Raw genomic sequence first — 20,490 nt, 5'->3', positions numbered from 1 at the left:
GGAAACCGAAAACAGACGACACTGGTTCTAACGGCGCTGAAAATTAGACGATTTAAGTGTTTGGAGCTCGTTTCTGAGGTGTTATATACAGTTGTTGGTACTGTTTTAACCCGCGTACTTTAAAAAGTTTTTGAGAAAGTGCTTAATTTAAGTTTTAAGCATTATTTCGTTCGCTGTTGCCGTTAGCAACCTAGCACTCGGTTGCCCCTAACAACCGAGAGGAAGCTAAACAAACAGCAGTTAGCATCGTGTTGGGTTTGATTTAAACAGTTCTTAACAAACAGCAGTTAGCATCGTGTTGGGTTTGATTTAAACAGTTCTTAACAAACAGCAGTTAGCATCGTGTTGGGTTTGATTTAAACAGTTCTTACCAAACAGCAGTTAGCATCCTGTTGGGTTTGATTTAAACAGTTCTTAACAAACAGCAGTTAGCATCCTGTTGGGTTTGATTTAAACAGTTCTTAACAAACAGCAGTTAGCATCCTGTTGGGTTTGATTTAAACAGTTCTTAACAAACAGCAGTTAGCATCGTGTTAGGTTTGATTTAAACAGTTCTTAACAAACAGCAGTTAGCATCGTGTTGGGTTTGATTTAAACAGTTCTTAACAAACAGCAGTTAGCATCGTGTTGGGTTTGATTTAAACAGTTCTTAACAAACAGCAGTTAGCATCGTGTTGGGTTTGATTTAAACAGTTCTTAACAAACAGCAGTTAGCATCCTGTTGGGTTTGATTTAAACAGTTCTAAACAAACAGCAGTTAGCATCGTGTTGGGTTTGATTTAAACAGTTCTTAACAAACAGCAGTTAGCATCGTGTTGGGTTTGATTTAAACAGTTCTAAACAAACAGCAGTTAGCATCGTGTTGGGTTTGATTTAAACAGTTCTTAACAAACAGCAGTTAGCATCGTGTTGGGTTTGATTTAAACAGTTCTTAATGGGGGACGAGGTGAGAAGAGGAGACGAAGAGGAGCGCGGGCCAGGTGCAGCTCACCAGGTGTTTGTGAAGATGGAGGCTCTGATGGAGAAGTTAAAGGTGTTAAACTACGAGGATGAAGTTCTGACCAAACACAACATGAAGAACCTGTCCAGGTGAGTCCAGGTGAGTCCTCATGAACACAGGACGCAGTAATGCTGACAGGCCCAGTGTAGAGTCCAGCAGTTATTCACAAACCCTAACCTTAAATCTTTGAATAAAAACAAACTATAAACCTTAAAATCTTGCCTCCACTACTCTGAAGGCCTCTACAGTGTTCCTGTTAGACCATTAGTCATAATATTCATTACCTCTGCCCTACTCTTTATGACCCTCCTCTGTTTCTCTCCGTCAGACATTACTTTGTCTCCAGTCCGTATCTGGGGTTGAACCCAGGCGAGCAGTTCTACATGTTCACCATCATCTCAGCGTGGCTCATCAACGCAGCGGGGAGGCCGTTCACCGAGCCGCAGGAGTACGACGAACCCAACGCCACCGTGTCCAACATCCTGGCAGAGCTCCGGGCGTTCGTGAGTCACGTGAAACCCTCAAATCTGTTGTCTCAATATCTGCTTATGATTTTATAACCTGCCTGTTTATTTTGATGTCTTTTTACGGCTCTTTGTCAGATTTTATTATGATTTTTATTACAATTAATTACTGTAACATAGTAAATAATAACAATGTGCTACATTTGTGCTTTGAATGAAAGTATCTGCAGCTGATTTTTAACATTTTGAACTCAAAGATTTGAGCATGTCTGCATCTGCTTTTATATAGAATAGAATAGAATTACTTTATTGATCCCAAACTGGGAAATTATGGCGTTACAGCAGCAGGTTATCCAACACACAATATGAGTAAAAAACACAATGTTAGCAAATTTAAACACAATATAATATTAAATACAAAGTAAATAAGTACTAAAAATATCAAAACTAAGAATGTGAATATACACAACCAGGATTTAACTAAACATTACTAGTCTTAAATATGAAAGATTAAATGTAAATGTTCAAAAACAGAGTTGTAAATGGACAGTATTGACATAAGTTAAAGTGCAGGAGTGTAGACATGTTATCAGCAGAAACTATACAATATAAAAGCGAGTAGACAGACAAATGAAGTGAACTTGAGTGCAGGGATAATTTGTAAATTTAACATGTGCAGAACAGATTACAGTATGGAGAGACAGATATTATCATGATGACAGTTCTCTGCTCGCATGAGGTGAGCTGTTGTACAGAGTTATGGCCTTCGGTAGGAGCGATTTCCAGTGACAGTGGAGTCACAAGGACAGCATGTTTAGCTAACCAACATGTTTAGCAACATCATGAGCAGCCGAGCTTCTCGAGCTGCAACATGTTTCTTCCTTTCAGATGTGGGCGCTGACGTTGTTCTGCTGCAGAGTTCTTGTTGAGTTTGCACCGATTGCTTTGTTTGTGTCTGATTGGACTCGTCACTGTGTGTGTGTTCAGGGCGTTAAGGTGGACTTCCCGCCCTCCAAACTGAAGTCGGGATCGGGAGAATACGTCTGCTTCGTGTTGGACCAGCTGGCTGACAAAGCTCTGAGCAGGAGAGGGTTCTCCTTCAGAAGGTACCGGAACACTTCTCCTCCTGTCTCTTTTCTCTGTGCGTCTAACAAAAGGTGCTCGTTGTTACGCTGTCGTGTCTCCTCGCTCTCCTTACCCACGTCTCTGAACGTCTCTCATCCATACATTTATTTTAAAGGTTTATTTTTTGGGGCTTTTCGTGCCTTTAATTTAGAGATAGGATAGTAGAGAGAGAGGGGAACAACACTTAACCACAAGCTGAATGTGTTCTGCTTTTGTCTTTGCTCCAGGCCAAACTACCCGACAGAAACCACAGAAGAAGAGTCAGTAATGGAGGACGACGCGGAGCTCACACTCAGCAGAGTGGAGGAGGAGATGATCGTGAGTCCAGTAGTCCTGCTCCTCCATATCTTAGTGTCACTGCTGACCTTTAACCTCTTAAAATCCAGATGAATGTAAAACCTGTTTATCTTTCTCCATTTTATCGATTTAACCGAATCATTACAAGGAATCAGTTATAAAACAGTTTGAAGCGAGCTGGGAGAATACAATGAGTGGTGAAATATCTTTTAAAGTGTGTGTGTGTGTGTGTGTCATCTCAGGAGGAGCCTGATGAGGACGAGGAGAACGTGATGGACCTGGAGGCTCTGAAGTTAAGAACCACTCACACTGTGAGTTCTCCTAAAAACATGAAGAGCTTCAAATGATTTAAAACGTGGCCGGTCAGCGCTAACTAGTTCATCACGTTTAATAAAGGGCTGAAATAGACGCTTACATTTTCTTTAATCATGATTAATCTCATGTTATTTTGTCCCTTCAGGCTCTCCGTAGATAGTGGTCCTCAGTGTCTCCCTGTAGTCTCAGTGATGTAAAAGAAGAACACTGCTGCATCTTTGAATGTCTCATTTCACTTTAACAAACTCTCAGACAGTAATATCCACCTGATGACATCACACATTGACCGTATGACATCACACATTGACCGTATGACACCACACATTGACCTTATGACATCACACACTGACCTTATGACATCACACATTGACCTTATGACATCACACCTTCCTTTGAGCTGTTTGACCTCACTTTGGGATCCCTAACCACTTCCTGTTTCTGTGCTTAACTTCATGTCCTAACCTTCACTCTACAGGAAGGGCCTTACTTTATTTCAAATTAAAAGCACACAGCAAGTACAGTACTCTCAGCTCAAAGATACAAAATAAAAGCCGAAACAATTTTTATCTGTAAATGTAATTTCAAACATGAGATTAATCGCGATTTAAAAATGTGAATTGTTTGACAGCTTGACATTTTGTCAGTTGGACCTTTTGAGCACGAGAGATGGGTCATGATTTTCAAATACTCAAATAGTCATTCATTATTTATTTAACTAAATGTTCATGCAGCTAATCTCTCATCTTAGAAATGTTCCCTTGAACACAGAAGAAGTGTCACTGGTTCATAATCGTACAAAGGTCCGTACATCTGTGACACTTTATCGTGAGAAACGTTGTGTTGTTCGTTCTCAAACAGGAAGCTGACGCGTCCTCCAAACCGGACGAGATTCTGGAGTCGACGGTGGATGCAGCAGAGTGGAGCCTGGAGGTGGAGAGAGTCCTGCCGCAACTCAAAGTCACCGTCAGGACCGACAACAAGGTTGACAAATGAGTATTATTAAACAATCACCGACTCCCCTCCATCACCAATCAATCTTTATCGGTGTTATCTTGAGACGCTTTGCTTTGTGTGTCGATCTGCAGGACTGGAGGATCCACGTGGACCAGATGCATCAACACAGAGACGGGATCAAGTCCTCGCTCAAGGACACCAAGGTGCGTTCACTGACCTTATATTCAACCACGAGAGCAGTGACGAGATGTTTAACTGACCCGGTGTGTCGTCCTCCGTCTCTGCAGAGCTACCTGGACAAACTGCAGGAGGACATCGGTAAGACTCTAGAGAAGGTGGGCAGCAGAGAGAAATACATCAACAACCAGCTGGAGCATCTGATCCAGGAGTACCGCAGCGCTCAGGCCAAACTCAGCGAGGTAAACACAAAAGCAACAGCTTCAACTCTTCCAATGTGGGGACTGTAACGGATACATGACACCTACTGGAGGTTTGAGGAATGTTAGAAAAGAGGGGAATAAATGATCTGTCCTGAGGTACTTTTAGATTTCAAACTGCTGCTGCCACCTCTCTCACGTGTGGTTACAAAGCTGTGCTCTTCACCAGGCTAAGGAGCGCTACCAGCAGGCCAGCGGAGGAGTGACTGAGAGGACCAGAGTCCTGGCAGAGGTCAGTTTTTTTTATTCAACCTTTAATTATCCAGATTACTCCCATTGAGATCAAAGAGCTGCTTACATAAAGATTTAAAAGCTTTCAGACAAACTTAAGTCCGTGGAAACGCGGCTTCTCCTACGTCCTCCTGTTAGCTGTAGCATTAGCTGCATGTAACGCTCGGTTCTAGCCCTCCTCGAAAAAATTTTGTCAGTGCGGCGTCATTGTCAGTGTGAGATCATTGATCTAAGCCCATTGGCTCGTTGTGGCCCTGCAGCTCATGTTGAAATTTCCGAGAAGCGTGCTGAGCAACTGACCAATAACGACAGAGCGGATCGGCAGACCAATCAGAGCAGACATGGCCCACGTGGGGTCTAACAGTGTGGGCTCAACAGAGCGTAGCTGACGGACTCAGAGTGGAGAGGGAGCAAGGAGGAGCAGTACTGTGTACAGCAGTATTGTGAACATACAAAAGTAGGAACATAGATTAAATATATGAACCCCAAAAAGGGCAGAATATGACCTCTTTAAAAGCAATCACGCGTCAAGCTGGATAGAATAGAACGACCCATACAGGAAGTGAGACAAGGAAACGCACAGAGCGTCTGGTCAATTTCAAAATAAAACACATATACGGACTCACAATCATATTTTTTTTTATCACTTTATCAACATGATGTAAAAACAGGCACAGAGTGAACAACAAATCATCCTCAGAAAGACAAAGCAACATGTTGTTTGCACGTTTTTTTCTCTTTATTCCCGCGTGATCTTGTAGTTCTCCCGTGATGTGTGAAAAGCTGCTCATGGCTGCGCTCGGACCCAGTGGTGCAGAGCGCTCCCCGTCTGAGAGATTCAGAGGTTTCCACAGCAGCTATTTCCGCGAGTCCCTCTGACAGCTGGGACAGAGGGATTAGAGGAAATTAGCAGTAAGGCTGATGGCAGTCTGTTTGTTGTGCACACCTGTTAAGTTTACCTGCAGCCAGAGAGGAGCAACAGGAACTCCTAAACATCCGCAGGTTCAGTTCATCCAGGATTTACTGAGTCTTTCAGAGTTCTGAACTCAAAGTAGCACCTTTGGTTTTACTGCACTTAGGCTGTTGCTGGAACCGCAAAAAACGAGCCAACAGCAGAGCAAGGTGGCAACCGTCAAAACCGCACGTGTAGTCACCTCACATCCTGTTCAGACGGACAGAAAGGCGACTGCACTGTTGCCTAAATCGAATGCAACTTCTCCTCTTTGGGAACATTTCAGCTTTCAGTCAAATGAAAAATGAGAACCAGCTAATTTAGACGATGCAGTTTGTAAAATCTGCAGCAAAACAATCCGTGTGAAACGAGGAAAAGGATTATTGTAACTGTGACTTATACTTATTTATTATTTTGTTAACAACAACGCCGCGACAATCAGAGACAGAAACAAACGTTCACGCTACAGAGCAGTGTGAGAGCAGCGCTGCAGACAGGAGACAGCGCCTGGTCACGCAACGTCACAGCAGCAACAGTTATCACCTCCTCTTTAGACTTTTTCCTACAAAAAAAAACAACGCACAAAACTTTTTGTTTTTAAAAAAACCTGCACAGAACGATTTGGCTACAGAATACATAACGTGATGACAGAGAGACCAAAGCAGGAGAGCGGCTCATCAGGCTCAGCAGGTACTGATGCAGTGTGCTCTGTGCTGTTGTTGTTCTCATTTTAATCTGTGTGTGTTTCAGATCAGCGACGAGCTGGAGAAGGTGAAGCAGGAGATGGAGGAGAAAGGCAGCAGCATGTCGGACGGAGGTAAAAATGACGACTGATTCTCTGCGTGACTGTAGTGGGCTGTGTGTATTTAATCCTGACTGCTGCGTGTGTGCGTGTGCGTGTGCGTGTGTGCGTGCGTGCGTGCGTGCGTGCGTGCGTGCGTGCGTGCGTGCGTGCGTGCGTGCGTGTGCGTGTGCGTGTGTGTGTGTGCGTGTGTGTGTGTGTGTGTGTGTGTGTGTGTGTCGGTCCTTCAGCTCCGGTGGTGAAGATCAAGCAGAGTCTGACCAAGCTGAAGCAGGAGATCGTTCAGATGGACGTGCGGATCGGCGTCGTCGAGCACACGCTGCTGCAAGCCAAACTCAGAGAGAAGTCCAACATGACGCGCGACATGCACGCCACCAACATCCCCGAACCCGCCACAGGGGCCTTCTCATAGGTATACCTGCACAGAGGGGCCCTTCTCTTATGGAATACCTGCACAGAGGGGCCCTTCTCTTATGGAATACCTGCACACAGGGGCCCTTCTCTTATGGAATACCTGCACACAGGGGCCCTTCTCGCTGTTATACCTGCACGCAGGGGCCCTTCTCTTATGGAATACCTGCACACAGGGGCCCTTCTCGCTGTTATACCTGCACACAGGGGCCCTTCTTATGGAATACCTGCACACAGGGGCCCTTCTCGCTGGTATACCTAAACACAGGGGCCCTTCTCTTATGGAATACCTGAACACAGGGGTCCCTCTCGCTGGTATACCTGCACACTGGGGCCCTTCTCTTATGGAATACCTGAACACAGGGGCCCTTCTCGCTGGTATACCTAAACACAGGGGCCCTTCTCTTATGGAATACCTGAACACAGGGGCCCTTCTCGCTTGTATACCTAAACACAGGGGCCCTTCTCTTATGGAATACCTGAACACAGGGGCCCTTCTCGCTGGTATACCTAAACACAGGGGCCCTTCTCTTATGGAATACCTGAACACAGGGGCCCTTCTCGCTTGTATACCTAAACACAGGGGCCCTTCTCTTATGGAATACCTGAACACAGGGGCCCTTCTCCCTCCACCTGTCTCCTTCCTCTCTCACCTGAACTTTGAAGTGTTGAGCATCTTAACTTTGGAACCTTTTAACAGGCGAGAATCAAATTTAAAAACGGAACCCAGCCTCGTCACACGGTTTCAAACCTGTGCTATATTTAACAAACATTGTTCGCACGCTGTCCTGTCCATGAACATGAACTTGTAAAGATGTTAACATTTGAACATTTCATGGATTTGACTCGTCCTGAATGTTTCTTATTTATTCCTTGCCTTCAATTCTTAGTAAATTATTTTTTCTCTGTATTTTTGTCGTTATGAAGGTCGAATAAATGTTGTTGCAAAGAATAGTTTCTGTCTTGAGAAGTCGTCCAATCAAAGTCGACATTTTAAATATTTTCTTCTTTGAGCACATTGGCTCAGCTAGGTGAGGTCTCATGTCGTTATAAAATGTTTCAAATTCCATTATTTCACATTTGAAAATAAATAGAATTTCATTCAGGACCACTTTGTCAAGAACTGATACTTTATTTGCAGTTCTTTATATTTGGCGGCTTCCATGAAAAGCGTAACCAGGAACAGCACACATTCCTGTCCTTCCCGTGCACACAAGGAAAGCCTAAGGCAGGGAGAGAAGCAGCAAAAACCCAAACAGAGCAGGCGTCAATGACAACAGTATGACGAGGATTAAGTCAGAACAGCATCAAAGGAGGAGCTTGGGTGGAGGAGGGATGCAGAGGGAGCAGCAAAGAGTAGGCAGCTAGAACAGTTTAAATAAGGCGGCTTAAGAACTATTAGCCAATAGGATGCTTCCAAGCAAATCAGCTGGCCATCAGCTGATGAGGCATTATAATAGAGCGTGATGTCTGAACTAACACTACTCTCAATTTTTGTACTGTCTTGCGTTGAGAATACTTTGGTTGCTGTGTGCTTTTATTTTGAAATAAAGTAAGGAGCTTCTGGTAGAGTGAAGGTTAGGACATGTTAAGCACAGAAACAGGAAGTGGTTAGGGATCCCAAACTGAGGTCAACCAGCTCAAAGGAACGGTAACATAAGGTCAATGTGTGATGCCATAAGGTCAATGTGTGATGTCATAAGGTCAATCTGTGATGTCATAAGGTGGATATTACTTTGGACTCGTCAGCTGAGCTGTCTGAGAGTTTGTTAAAGTGAAATGAGACATTCAAAGATGCAGCAGTGTCCTTCTTTTACATCACTGAGACTACAGGGAGACACTGAGGACCACTATCTACGGAGAGCCTGAAGGGACAAAATAGCATGAGAATAATCACGATGAAAAATTAGCAATGTATTAATTTTAGACCTTAATTAATCAGGATTTATGACTTAATGCTGACAGCCCTAAGTTAAACTTGTCAAATGTGTTGATATGAAATCTTTCATCCGTGTTACATGTTGTAAACAGGAAGCACCCAACAGAGACACCAGGAAACCAAATGTGACACTACTGCAGAGACAGCGAGCAACACGCTGAGTGACAGCTTTTACAACCAGTGTAAGATTTCAAATCGGATTCTTTACATTTAGTATTTCTTGTTGTTCACTCAGAATTCAACAATTCACACACATTTGAACCTACAGCCTCGATTCTCACCTTCACTCAGACTTTTTACAACCTGAGAGCTCATGGGAAGAATATTTGTCTCATGTCTGATTTTTCTCCATGTGACTTGAATGCAGCATCAGTGTATCAGGCTGTGACTCCTGGGATCAAACTGAAACAGTGTGATAGAACAAATATTCAAATCTGTTTTTACTGATGTCGTGTGAATCTGACAGAAGGTTCAGGGAAGTGTTTACACGTCTTCCTGCCGTGAATGTCGCAGTAGCAGCTTCTCAACACAAGAGGGCGCCCTCCTCCTGATAACTGCAACTCAGTTTGTGAAGAAGTGAATCATGGTTAATGAAGTCAAACCACTGAAAGTTATAATGTAGTTAATAGTCATTATTTTAAATAAAGAGTTTAAGTGCTGCTTCAAGCCACAGCAGTAATCTTCTTTTGGTTCTGACACATTTTGCCAAGTCCTGATTTTTCTGTTTTCTTTTTAAATCGTAGATTAACACTGAAGACATCAAAACTAAAATAATCTCATGTTGAATTAAGTAGTCAGCTTGAACCGTATGTTTGATAGTTTGGTGGCTGGTATACTCACTTTGGCGGCCTCACAACGAGCTCCTGAAGGGATTGAATTAGGGACCGACCAATATGGGATTTTTTGAGGCTGACACTGATGTCAGGGAGAAGAAAAATCTCATATCGGCATATATATTTCTTGGATCTATGTTCGATCTGTAGAGATAGATACAGTATTTCACACTTATTGTGTTGAACCCTCAAATTCAGTTATCAAACACTTGTAGAAAAGATATATAATAAATACAAGATGGTCACAAAATTCAGAGACCACTGCAACCAGAGCCATCAGGAAGCTTTCTTAGCTGCTTCCAGGATGTTCCTGATGGCTCTCCTACTTCGCAGCCAACAAATCCCAAGAGGCCTTCGAATCAACAACAACCCACTTCCACAGGCTCACATTAGGCCTTCCATCCCTGCCTCTGACAATCGGTCTTCCCATGGGCTGGTATGCTTGATCAAGACCACTTGCGTAGACTCCCCCGATGTCAGGGCCATGTCAGGTCTGAGGATGGTTACATCTATGATGTCCGGGATCCTCAGCTGTCTCCAGGGTAACCACGAGCCACTGGTCCCTTGTTGATGCATTGTTTTGTAATCCAGGATAAGATGTTAAACTTTTATTATTAGTCAATATTTAAGTTTGCTCTGAGTTGGTAAAAATGCAGCTCTGCTGTCAGAAGCCCTGTCAAAGTCTGTGATTGGTCAAATGCTTTAAACTCTGCCGACTTATGTGAGGGCTGTCATGGAAACCCTCTGTTTATGTATTTCTCTGTTTTCCTTTTTTAAAATGTTTTCATAATCATCATTTGTCTTGATAAATGAATCAAACAGCAAACAGTGTGCTCGCTCAAGTCCTACTATTATTACTCTTTGTTGTTTATGAGACACACCCTGTCTCTTGTACAAAGCTGCTCTTTGAGGAATGCAGTCAAACCTGAACTCCACCTGGGGAAAACATTCCTCTCTTCCCTCCCGGTCATGAGACTTCAAGTATGACGATGGGTGTGAACTATATACTGTGAATAACTGGAGCTGAAAAACCTCTTTCACTGCAGCAAGTCAACAAGAGCAGACGGTTGTTGTCCATCAGAGCTCTGACTGTGTTTCTATCCAGTGAAAAAGGAACTGTTTGACCGTCACCATCACTGAGAGGAGAAATGGCTCAGCGAGGAAACCAACTGGACCGAGAGACAATCTGCTGTACCATCTGTCTGGATCTCCTGAAGGATCCTGTGACTGCTTCCTGTGGACACAGCTACTGCATGAAGTGTATTAAAAGCCACTGGGATACAGAGGATGAGAAGAGAGTCTACAGCTGCCCTCAGTGCAGACAGGTCTTCATACCGAGGCCTGTCCTGAGGAAGAACACCATGTTAGCAGATTTAATGGAGGAGCTGAAGAAGACTGGACTCCAAGCTGCTCCTGCTGATCACTGCTATGCTGGATCTCAAGATGTGGCCTGTGATGTCTGCATCGGGAGAAAACTGAAAGCCTGTAAGTCCTGTCTGCAGTGTCCGGCTTCTTACTGCGAGAAACACCTCCAGCCTCATTTTGAAGCAGATCCATTAAAGAAACATAAGCTGGTGGAGCCCTCCAAGAAGCTCCAGGAGAACGTCTGCTCTCATCATGATGAGGTAATGAAGATATTCTGCCGTACTGATCAGCAGTCTATCTGTTATCTCTGTTTAATGAACAAACATAAAGGTCATGACACAGTCTCAGCTGCAGCAGAAAGGACCGAGAAGCAGAGAGAGCTTGAGGTGAGTCGACAAAACATCCAGCAGAGAATCCAGGACAGAGAGAAAGATGTGAAGCTGCTCCAACATCAGGTGGAGGCTATCAATGGCTCCGCTGATGAAGCAGTGGGGAACAGTGAGAAGATCTTCACTGAGCTGATCCGTCTCATGGAGAAAAGACGCTCTGATGTGAAGCAGCAGGTCAGATCCCAGCAGCAAACTGAAGTGAGTCGAGTCAGAGAGCTTCAGGAGAAGCTGGAGCAGGAGATCACTGAGCTGAAGAGGAGAGACACTGAGATGAAGAAGCTCTCACACACAGAAGATCACAACCAGTTTCTACACGACTACCCCTCACTGTCACCACTCAGTGAATCTACACACTCATCCAGCATCAAGATCCGTCCTCTGAGGTACTTTGAGGATGTGACAGCAGCTGTGTCAGCAGTCAGAGATAAATTACAGGACGTCCTGAGAGAGAATTGGACAAACATCTCACAGACAGTGACTGAAGTGGATGTTTTACTGTCAGAACCAGAACAAATGACCAGAGCTGAGCTCTTCAAATATTCACGTGACATCACACTGGATCCAAACACAGCATACACATATCTGGTATTATCTGATTGGAACAGAAGAGTAACATTAATGAGTGAACAACAGTCTTATTCTAGTCACCCAGACAGATTCACTGGATGTTTTCAGGTCCTGAGTAAAGAGAGTCTGACTAGACGTTGTTACTGGGAGGTGGAGTGGAGAGGAGGAAGAGTTTTTGTAGCAGTCGCATACAAAAATATCAGCAGAGCAGGGAGCTCAGATAAATGTTTGTTTGGATTCAATGACAAATCTTGGATGTTATTTTGTGACAACACCATTTACAACTTTTGGCACAACAAAGTCAGGACTCCTGTCTCAGGTCCTCAGTCCTCCAGAGTAGGAGTGTACCTGGATCACAGAGCAGGTATTCTGTCCATCTACAGCATCTCTAAAACCAGGACTCTCCTCCACAGAGTCCAGACCACATTCACTCAGCCTCTACATGCAGGACTTGGGTTTTATTCCTCTGGATCCACTGCTGAGTTGTGTAAACTGAAATAGACAGAAGTCATTTCAGGGACAGAGGCTTCAAGTCTGTGTTTAATCTCTTAAACGTATTTAGTCTTCATGTTTGTAGCTGAGAGCTCATCGTTGTCCCTCACAGCACACAGATCACCTGTCAACCAAACATTAGGGGCGGTACTTTGACGTCGAAATCTCTCATCATGCTTTGAGTTGTTTTTTTCAAGGTGGTGCTCTTTCCTGTGTCTGTTTAGCCGTGGAGGCTATCTCTGCTCATGATGACATTTGTTCACCTGAACACTGTTTTTATTTTTTTAATGGATCCCTTGTTGTCATTTTGTTGTAGTTGGAATTAAACTTTGTGTATTTCAGGGTAAAATAGTTAAAACAATCCAAACTACTACTTCTCTTCTTTGAGATATATGTTGTTGCTGCACTTTGTGTAATGAAACCTCTGATCAGATTGACCGTGATTAGTTAGTCAGACCGAATGTTGTCAATATAATGAGGTACAGTGAGGTATTTGAACACTGTGATGATCTTAATATTGAGGACATGATTGATTCTTTTCTTAGATATAAAGAGGTTGTGCTGAAACAAACTGATTGTGTGGATGAAGAGAAATCATTGAACAGACTTTATTGTGTTTTTAAAATATATGTTTATCATATATTTGTGGATTTCTATTACAAATATAAAAAACAATAAATATTTGTGTGAATCATAACTACATTTGTGAATCTTATTTTTTTATTAGTGGATTTCTTTCACATTTATGTAAAATGATATGTGTGAATTGAAAAATATTTTTTTGGATAGAGTCATTTATATATAATTTTTCAGATGATCTAATTTAAACTGAGCACAAAGACTTCTAATATTTAAATGCATAAAACCGAAGCCATTTCTTGACTTAAAAGTCTGTGGGTTAAATAAAACTTGCTCAGAGTCACAGGAGGGCCCACTAGCAGATGGCAATGGTTTTGGTTTAATTAGAACTAAGTTATCCTGGCTACAAAAACTTGTGCTGGGGAGGAACTGGCAGTGCTTACGGACACTGGTGATGAGTACAGGGATGCTAAATACTGGAGCAGAGAGTGTTGATAGTAGGGCTCACCTGAGAATCTAGATCCTGTCTAATTTCAGTGGAAAGAAGTGGCTTCATACACCAGTAGATGGAGCTAGGGAGCCATCTGGACGATGGCAGTGGTAAGGAGAGAGAGTTCCGGTCACTAGTGTCCAGGTGTGCAGAAGGGTTAATTCGTCATGTGCATCTCGTGGAGGTGATGGCATAGAAAATGTTTGAGGCTAGCACGTGGTTGCCTTGAGGATTTGGGTGGATGCCATCTCTATTAATTTAAAGAGCAGTTTAAAAAAAGTATTTCTCTACATTGTAGGTCATAAAAAGAATTAAATAAAACAAATGAAATGAAATGAAAGAGAAGTTTGTGATCACTGGTGAATTTGAATTGTGATATAAGCTGGCTGCGAGGGCTTTGTGTACGGATTTCACGCCTTCAATTTATTAAATACAGGTTTTTAATTATTAATAATATTAGTATTTAATTTATTAATTCGAGACTGAATTTGTGATATTTGGTTATTGTTCTCTGATATCAGAGTGGTGCCCTAGGTTTTTATTAATTAAGTTAATAATGTTGCTAATTTATATTCATAATTATTTATGGATAATTATTCATATTAATTCAATAACCACATTTTAATATATAAGATGTGTATTAGCTATGCATAAAATAAACATAAACATAAATATTTCTCCCCCCCATCATGAGCCTTTATTCTTTTGGATTCTCTGTATGTACAGATGAAGGTGGTTTATGAGGACAGTTACCTTGAAAACAGGGTTCATCCCTAAAGATACTTTCGCTCCCTAGATCTATTGATCCTAGGTTGCCAAATATATTATTTCTCCACGCTTTCTCCATGCTTACGCTGCTTCCCGTAGTACAACAGGTGTTACCTCTCCATCGTCATTATCCTGCAGATAACTTTCTAAAGCTCGTTGAATTCGGTCACTAAATCTCTGATCTTCAAGTAGGGAGTTATTTAGTCGCTATATTGTTTGACCTCTTTCTTTGTAAATTTGCTGATCTACCTTTGGAAAGGTTTTGGTTGACTGCTGTCAAGGACTTCCCCTTGCTGGCAAACAGCTATTTCAACATAGTTCCCATTTTCCACAACATATCTATGTGAGCTGAGCTTTTCAAGCATGAAGGCCATAAAAAACAAAAACAAAGAGAGACTGAGAGCTGTTGAGGAAGAGCTCCATGTGTGCCTTTCTTCAATTCCTGCCAGGATATCAGCTTTGTGTACGTGAAAACAGGCCCAGGTTTCACACTGAGTGAGAATGAATACATTTAAAATGTAAACTATGGTTACATGTACTGTATTAGGCTGTAATGTGTCATTTTGTAACACTTTTGGTTTGCGGTGTCCCGTGGAATTTTTCTTAAATTAAAAGTGTGCCTGCCTCAAAAAAGGTTGAAAAACACTGCTCTAGGGAATCCACAGTGGCATAATAGCGCCATCAACTGGGTGAGCAGAATATTACCAGGTGAGAATGTGTCATTGAAATTAGGATAGCTTATAAAATATTACAAAAATGGGGGGCGGGGTACCTGTTTAAATAAAAACTTAATATGTAGCACATTTAACCTACTACATTATCATGGCAGTACCAAATGTTTTTACTCGTCCCCATATAACACAAGGAAAACAAAGAAAACAACAACAAAGGAGTAGAAAAATAAATGAGGCTTGGCTTCCACCATTTTCCATGATGGCTTTTTATCGGATTTCCATGCAGATTCTGTTGCATGGGCTCCAAGATGAACCTTGTACAGAACATTATAATTCATTAGTGTTCCTCTCGCAGACCTTGTCCTCTACTTTCTTACTTTTCACATTGAACTAAAGTTGCATATCTCTTTGGGACTATTAAAAACCCTTTTAGCTCCTTATGAGCATATCATAGCCGACTTTAAGATTTCTAAATTTATGTGAACGAGAGAGACTTCTGGAAGAGTTGCAGGGAGGACGAGCAACATGGAACAAATTAGAGGGGAAGAAGGATTTTAATTTCTATTTCAGAGTTTATATATAACCAGTGCAGAGAAGCTTGTATAGGAGATAGTAATTTACAACTTCATTCTTTAGTTTTACAAATGCGGAGCAGCTTTTAACCTGGGCTTCTTTGTCAACGAGGAAACAAAGTTGGAATCATCAGCGCTGCTCCTCTTCCTGGAATGAATCTTACTTCAATCGCCCCTCCCTCTTCTTCTTCCTGCTCTCAAACACAGCTTGCTGCACTGAAATTCTGCTGTTCCATCTGTCTGGATCTACTGAAGGATCCGGTGACTACTTCCTGTGGACACAGCTACTGCATGAAGTGTATTAAGAGCCACTGGGATACAGAGGATGAGAAGACAGTCTACAGCTGCCCTCAGTGCAGACAGGACTTCATACCGAGTCCTGAGTAAAAACACAATGTTAGCAGATTTAATGGAGGAGCTGAAGAAGACTGGACTCCAAGCTGCTCCTGCTGATCACTGCTATGCTGGATCTGAAGACGTGGCCTGTGATGTCTGCACCGGGAGAAAACTAAAAGCCTGTAAGTCCTGTCTGCAGTGACTGGCTTCTTACTGTGAGAAACACCTCCAGCCTCATTTTGAAGTACCTCCATTAAAGAAACACAAGCTGGTGGAGCCCTCCAAGAAGCTCCAGGAGAACATCTGCTCTCGTCATGATGAGGTGATGAAGATGTTCTGTCGCACTGATCAGCAGTCTATCTGTTATCTCTGCTCTGTGGATGAACACAAAGGTCACGACACAGTCTCAGCTGCAGCAGAAAGGAGCGAGAAGCAGAGAGAGCTGGAGGTGAGTCGACAAAACATCCAGCAGAGAATCCAGGACAGAGAGAAAGATGTGAAGCTGCTCCAACAGGAGGTGGAGGCTATCAATCACTCCGCTGATAAAACAGTGGGGAACAGTGAGAAGATCATCACTGAGCTGATCCGTCTCATGGAGAAAAGACGCTCTGATGTGAAGCAGCAGGTCAGATCCCAGCAGCAAACTGAAGTGAGTCGAGTCAGAGAGCTTCAGGAGAAGCTGGAGCAGGAGATCAATGAGCTGAAGAGGAAAGATGCTGAGATGAAGAAGCTGTCACACACACAGGACCACAACCAGTTTCTACACGACTACCCCTCACTGTCACCACTCAGTGAATCTACACACTCATCCAGCATCACAATCCGTCCTCTGAGGTATTTTGAGGATGTGACAGCGGCTGTGTCAGAAGTCAGAGATAAACTACAGGACGTCCTGAGAGAGAAATGGACAAACATCTCACAGACAGTGACTGAAGTGGATGTTTTACTGTCAGGACCAGAACCAGAGCCCAAGACCAGAGCTGAGTTCTTAAAATATTCATGTGACATCACACTGGATCCAAACACAGCAAACACACGGCTGTTATTATCTGATGGGAACAGAAAAGTAACAGTAATGAGACAACATCAATCTTATTCTAGTCCCCCAGACAGATTCACTGATTATAAACAGGTCCTGAGTAAAGAGAGTCTGATGGGTCGTTGTTACTGGGAGGTGGAGTGGAGATGAGTATTGGTTTAATAAGAATATCAGCAGAGCAGGGAGCTCAGATGAATGTAGGGTTGGATACAATGACAAATCTTGGGCGTTAGATTGTGATGAATACGGTTATGAGTTTTGGTACAACAATGTCAGCACTTCTATCTCAGGTCCTTATTCCTCCAGAGTAGGAGTGTACCTGGATCACAGAGCAGGTATTCTGTCCTTCTACAGCATCTCTGATACCATGACTCTCCTCCACAGAGTCCAGACCACATTCACTCAGCCTCTACATGCTGGACTTGGGTTTATTTTTATGGAGACTCTGCTGAATTGTGTAAACTGAAATAGACAGAAGTTATTTCATTTTTAGTCTTCATGTTTGTAGCTGAGAGCTCATCGTTGTTTCTCACTGCACACAGATCACCTGTCAATCAAACATAGGTTTGATACTTCGACGTCTAAATATCTGTTGTCATACTTTGAGTTTCTTTTTTTTAAGGTGGCGCTCCATCCTGTGTCTGTTTAGCCGTGGAGGCTATCTCTGCTCATGATGACGTTTGTTCACCAGAACACTGTTTTTATTTTTTTAATGGATCCCTCGTTGTCATTTCTTTGTAGTTGAAATTAAACTTGTGTATTTCAGGGTAAAATAGTTCAAACAATCCAAACTACTACTTCTTCTCTTCTTTATGAGATATATTTTGCTGCTACACTTTGTGTAAAGAAACCTCTGATCAGATTGACTGTGATTAGTTAGTCAGACAGAATGTCGTCGATATAATGAGGTACTGAGAGGTATTTGAACACTGTGATGATCTTAATATTGAGGACATGATTGATTCTTTTCTTAGATATAAAGAGGTTGTGCTGAAACAAACTGATTGTGTGGATGAAGAGAAATCATTGAACAGACTTTATTGTGTTTTTAATATATACATGTATATCATATATTTGTGGATTTCTATTACATATAAAACAATAAATATTTGTGTGTGAATCAGAAATAGGTTTGTGAATCTTATTTTTTATTAGTGGATTTCTTTTACATTTATGTAAAATGATATGTGTGAATTGAAAAAATGTTTTGTGGATAGAGTCATTTATATATAAATCACAAAATACATTTGTGAATTCTTCAGTGTGCATTCATGAATATTTAGACAGATCTAACTCCATACAAAACTTGTGGTCGGGGACAGAAGGCTGAGGTCATTACCGGGGATTTGACGGAGAGAGTGTGTCCAAGGCAGGCAGGGTCGGTACCGGGAGCTCAGTCCAAAAGGAAAACTCTGGATTCATGAATGCGATGACGATCTGGCATGAGTGAGTGTGGAGCAGCAGCTTATGTAGTGGCTTGATTACTGCAGCTGAGAGAGCAGGTGAGCTGGTGAGGTGGGTGTGGCTGACAGGTCGAGTGAGAGAGAGGCAGTCTGAATGAAAAAGTACTGAGAGGCAGAGCAGGGCTGTGACAGTTTACCATGTTCTCATTATAGATGAGTGCCTGACTGCTACTTTACCTGTATAAGTTCATCATGTCGTCAGAATCAGCTTTATTGGCCAGGTATGCTTACACACACAAGGGATTTTACTTTGGTGAACTGTGCTCTCTATGTACAAATAAATATCAACAATAAACACAAAATAAGCCAAGACTAATATGTACAAGACTAAATAAGGTAGTAGTGCAGTGGTGAGTAGTGCAAAAGATGCTGAAGTAAACATGATAATAAATACAATAAAAAAATGTAATCATGTGACAGGTGTGTTAATTTACAGGAGTTTTATAGTATTTTCATTAAAAGTGTGCATAGATTGATCATTTAAATTAAATAATATATGTGTGTATATATGTGCATTCACAGTGACAGTTTGGTTTTAGAGTTATTTCACAGTGACAGGTCTGACACTCTGACTGTTTAGTGTTCATCAGAGTGACAGCCTGGGGGAAGAAACTGTTCTTGTTCCAGTTTTTACACATACAAAAACACATACAGACCATTTCTAAAGGCATAAAGCTTTAATATTAAATGACTTATAATCTGACAGTGAACTCTGTATTTTATAGACACTAAGGATGTCTAAGGGTTATTGACAATTCTTTATTACATTCCATAAACTCTGTGGTTCCAGACACCATAGACCCCCAACAGTTTGCCTACCGCACCAACAGATCAGTGGACGACACGGTGGCCCTGGCACGCCACTCCACACTGGAACACCTGGACACCAATAACACATTCGCAGGCCTGTTCTGTTTGGATTACAGCTCTGCCTTTAACACCTTTACGCCAATGAAGCGGACTGGGAAGCTGGCAGACCTTGGAGTACCGACACCCACCTGCAACTGGATCCTGGACTTCCTCATAGACAGACCACAGGTGGTTAGGATGGGAAAAAAGGTCTCTGCTGAGCTCACAGTCAGCACAGGAACCCCCCAGGGCTGCTGCCTCAGCCCAAAACTCTTATCACTGTATACATATGAATGTGTCTCCCCCCAGTACAATAACAGCATCATCATGAAATATGCCAACGACACGACCATCCATGGCCTCATCAGAGGGAGGGATGAGTCCTCTTACAGGGAGCTGGTCCACAAAGTCACTGTCTATGGAGAGGACAACGACCTTGTTCTCAACATAGACAAAACAAAGGAGTTCATTCTGGACTTCAGGAGGGAAAGAAAGCCCCCCCTCTGCAGCCTCTCACCATCAGGGGGACTGTGGTGGAGTGGGCTGACAGCTACAAATTCCTTGGTAAGACCTGAGCTGGGCTCAAAACACTGCTAAAACAGTGAAGTAAGCACAGCAGCGGTTTTACTTCATCAGTCTGCTGAAGGAGACCCAGGCTCAAACGTCAGCCCCTCACCCAGGCCTAGAGAGGACTCGTTGAAAGCATCCTCAACAGTGGAATCACCGTTTGGTTCAGGAACCACCTGACTGGCTGAGAGGAACTCGCTTCAACGGGTCATAAGACTGCAGAGAGAGTCATCGGCTCCAACCTCCCCTCCATGGACACACTGTACACACCAAACACCAAGGTCTGACCAGCTTGAAAGTTTCCAGCCACGGCTATGGGTGTTTTGTGATCAAAGGCCAAACATTCAGTGACTTCGAGGCACAAAACTGAAGATGTGTTGGGATATAAGCAACATTTCCTGATGGTCATTCACAAGAAGAACCTCTCACAAGTCCATTGCAGAGCAGGTTAGATGTCAGCTAAGTAACAGTCCAGCATTGTTATGATACCAAGAGTCAGAGGTATGTCCGTGTTAGAAGCTCAGTGCTGGTGTGTTCTGATTAAAAGGGAAGCAAACCATAATGCTGCCTGGAAACATAT

At 42.7% G+C, this 20,490-nt stretch overlaps 3 protein-coding genes and 1 pseudogene across 5 annotated transcripts in view; all 4 read left to right on the top strand.

Annotated features, from left to right (window-relative positions):
- The window catches only part of tmeff1a (transmembrane protein with EGF-like and two follistatin-like domains 1a), an 89,876-nt gene extending 80,307 nt beyond the window's left edge, over positions 1-9,569 (top strand). For both annotated transcript variants that reach the window (XM_061043634.1, XM_061043633.1), the window contains exon 11: positions 8,713-9,569. The gene's annotated coding sequence lies outside the window, so the exon portion shown is untranslated. The remainder of the gene's footprint in view (positions 1-8,712) is intronic.
- Positions 20-7,942, top strand: ift57 (intraflagellar transport 57 homolog (Chlamydomonas)). Of its 2 annotated transcripts, XM_061043623.1 has the most exons (12): positions 20-255; positions 929-1,089; positions 1,329-1,503; positions 2,452-2,570; positions 2,817-2,907; positions 3,129-3,197; positions 4,060-4,182; positions 4,287-4,358; positions 4,443-4,574; positions 4,762-4,824; positions 6,526-6,592; positions 6,808-7,942. In XM_061043623.1, exons 2-12 carry the CDS (start codon positions 935-937, stop codon positions 6,987-6,989), a joined length of 1,248 nt encoding a protein of 415 aa, XP_060899606.1. In that variant the 5' UTR covers positions 20-255; positions 929-934; the 3' UTR covers positions 6,990-7,942. The 2 variants fall into 2 exon arrangements, with proteins under 2 accessions (XP_060899606.1, XP_060899605.1); XM_061043622.1 differs by lacking the exon at positions 20-255 and having other exon boundaries at positions 887-1,089.
- Positions 9,570-10,787: 1,218 nt separating the features above from the next.
- On the top strand, positions 10,788-12,989 carry LOC132979576 (tripartite motif-containing protein 16-like). The gene has a single exon (XM_061045483.1). The coding sequence runs from the start codon at positions 10,909-10,911 to the stop codon at positions 12,580-12,582; it is 1,674 nt and encodes a 557-aa protein (XP_060901466.1). The 5' UTR covers positions 10,788-10,908; the 3' UTR covers positions 12,583-12,989.
- A 2,820-nt stretch (positions 12,990-15,809) lies between these two features.
- LOC132978555 (tripartite motif-containing protein 16-like) lies at positions 15,810-20,124 on the top strand (annotated as a pseudogene).
- Positions 20,125-20,490: the final 366 nt, after the last annotated feature.

The sequence above is a fragment of the Labrus mixtus genome, chromosome 8 (genome assembly GCF_963584025.1).
Source record: "Labrus mixtus chromosome 8, fLabMix1.1, whole genome shotgun sequence".
NCBI lineage: Eukaryota > Metazoa > Chordata > Actinopteri > Labriformes > Labridae > Labrus > Labrus mixtus.
This window is presented reverse-complemented; position numbering and strand designations above follow the sequence as displayed.

Bases quoted from the DNA above. Each gene is read 5' to 3' on its own strand.
- ift57 (XM_061043623.1), top strand. From the start codon at position 935: ATGGGGGACGAGGTGAGAAGAGGAGACGAAGAGGAGCGCGGGCCAGGT. The intron at 1,090-1,328 runs GTGAGTCCAGGT...TCTCTCCGTCAG, and splicing joins AACATGAAGAACCTGTCCAG to ACATTACTTTGTCTCCAGTC. The intron at 4,183-4,286 runs GTTGACAAATGA...GTCGATCTGCAG, and splicing joins CCGTCAGGACCGACAACAAG to GACTGGAGGATCCACGTGGA.
- LOC132979576 (XM_061045483.1), top strand. From the start codon at position 10,909: ATGGCTCAGCGAGGAAACCAACTGGACCGAGAGACAATCTGCTGTACC.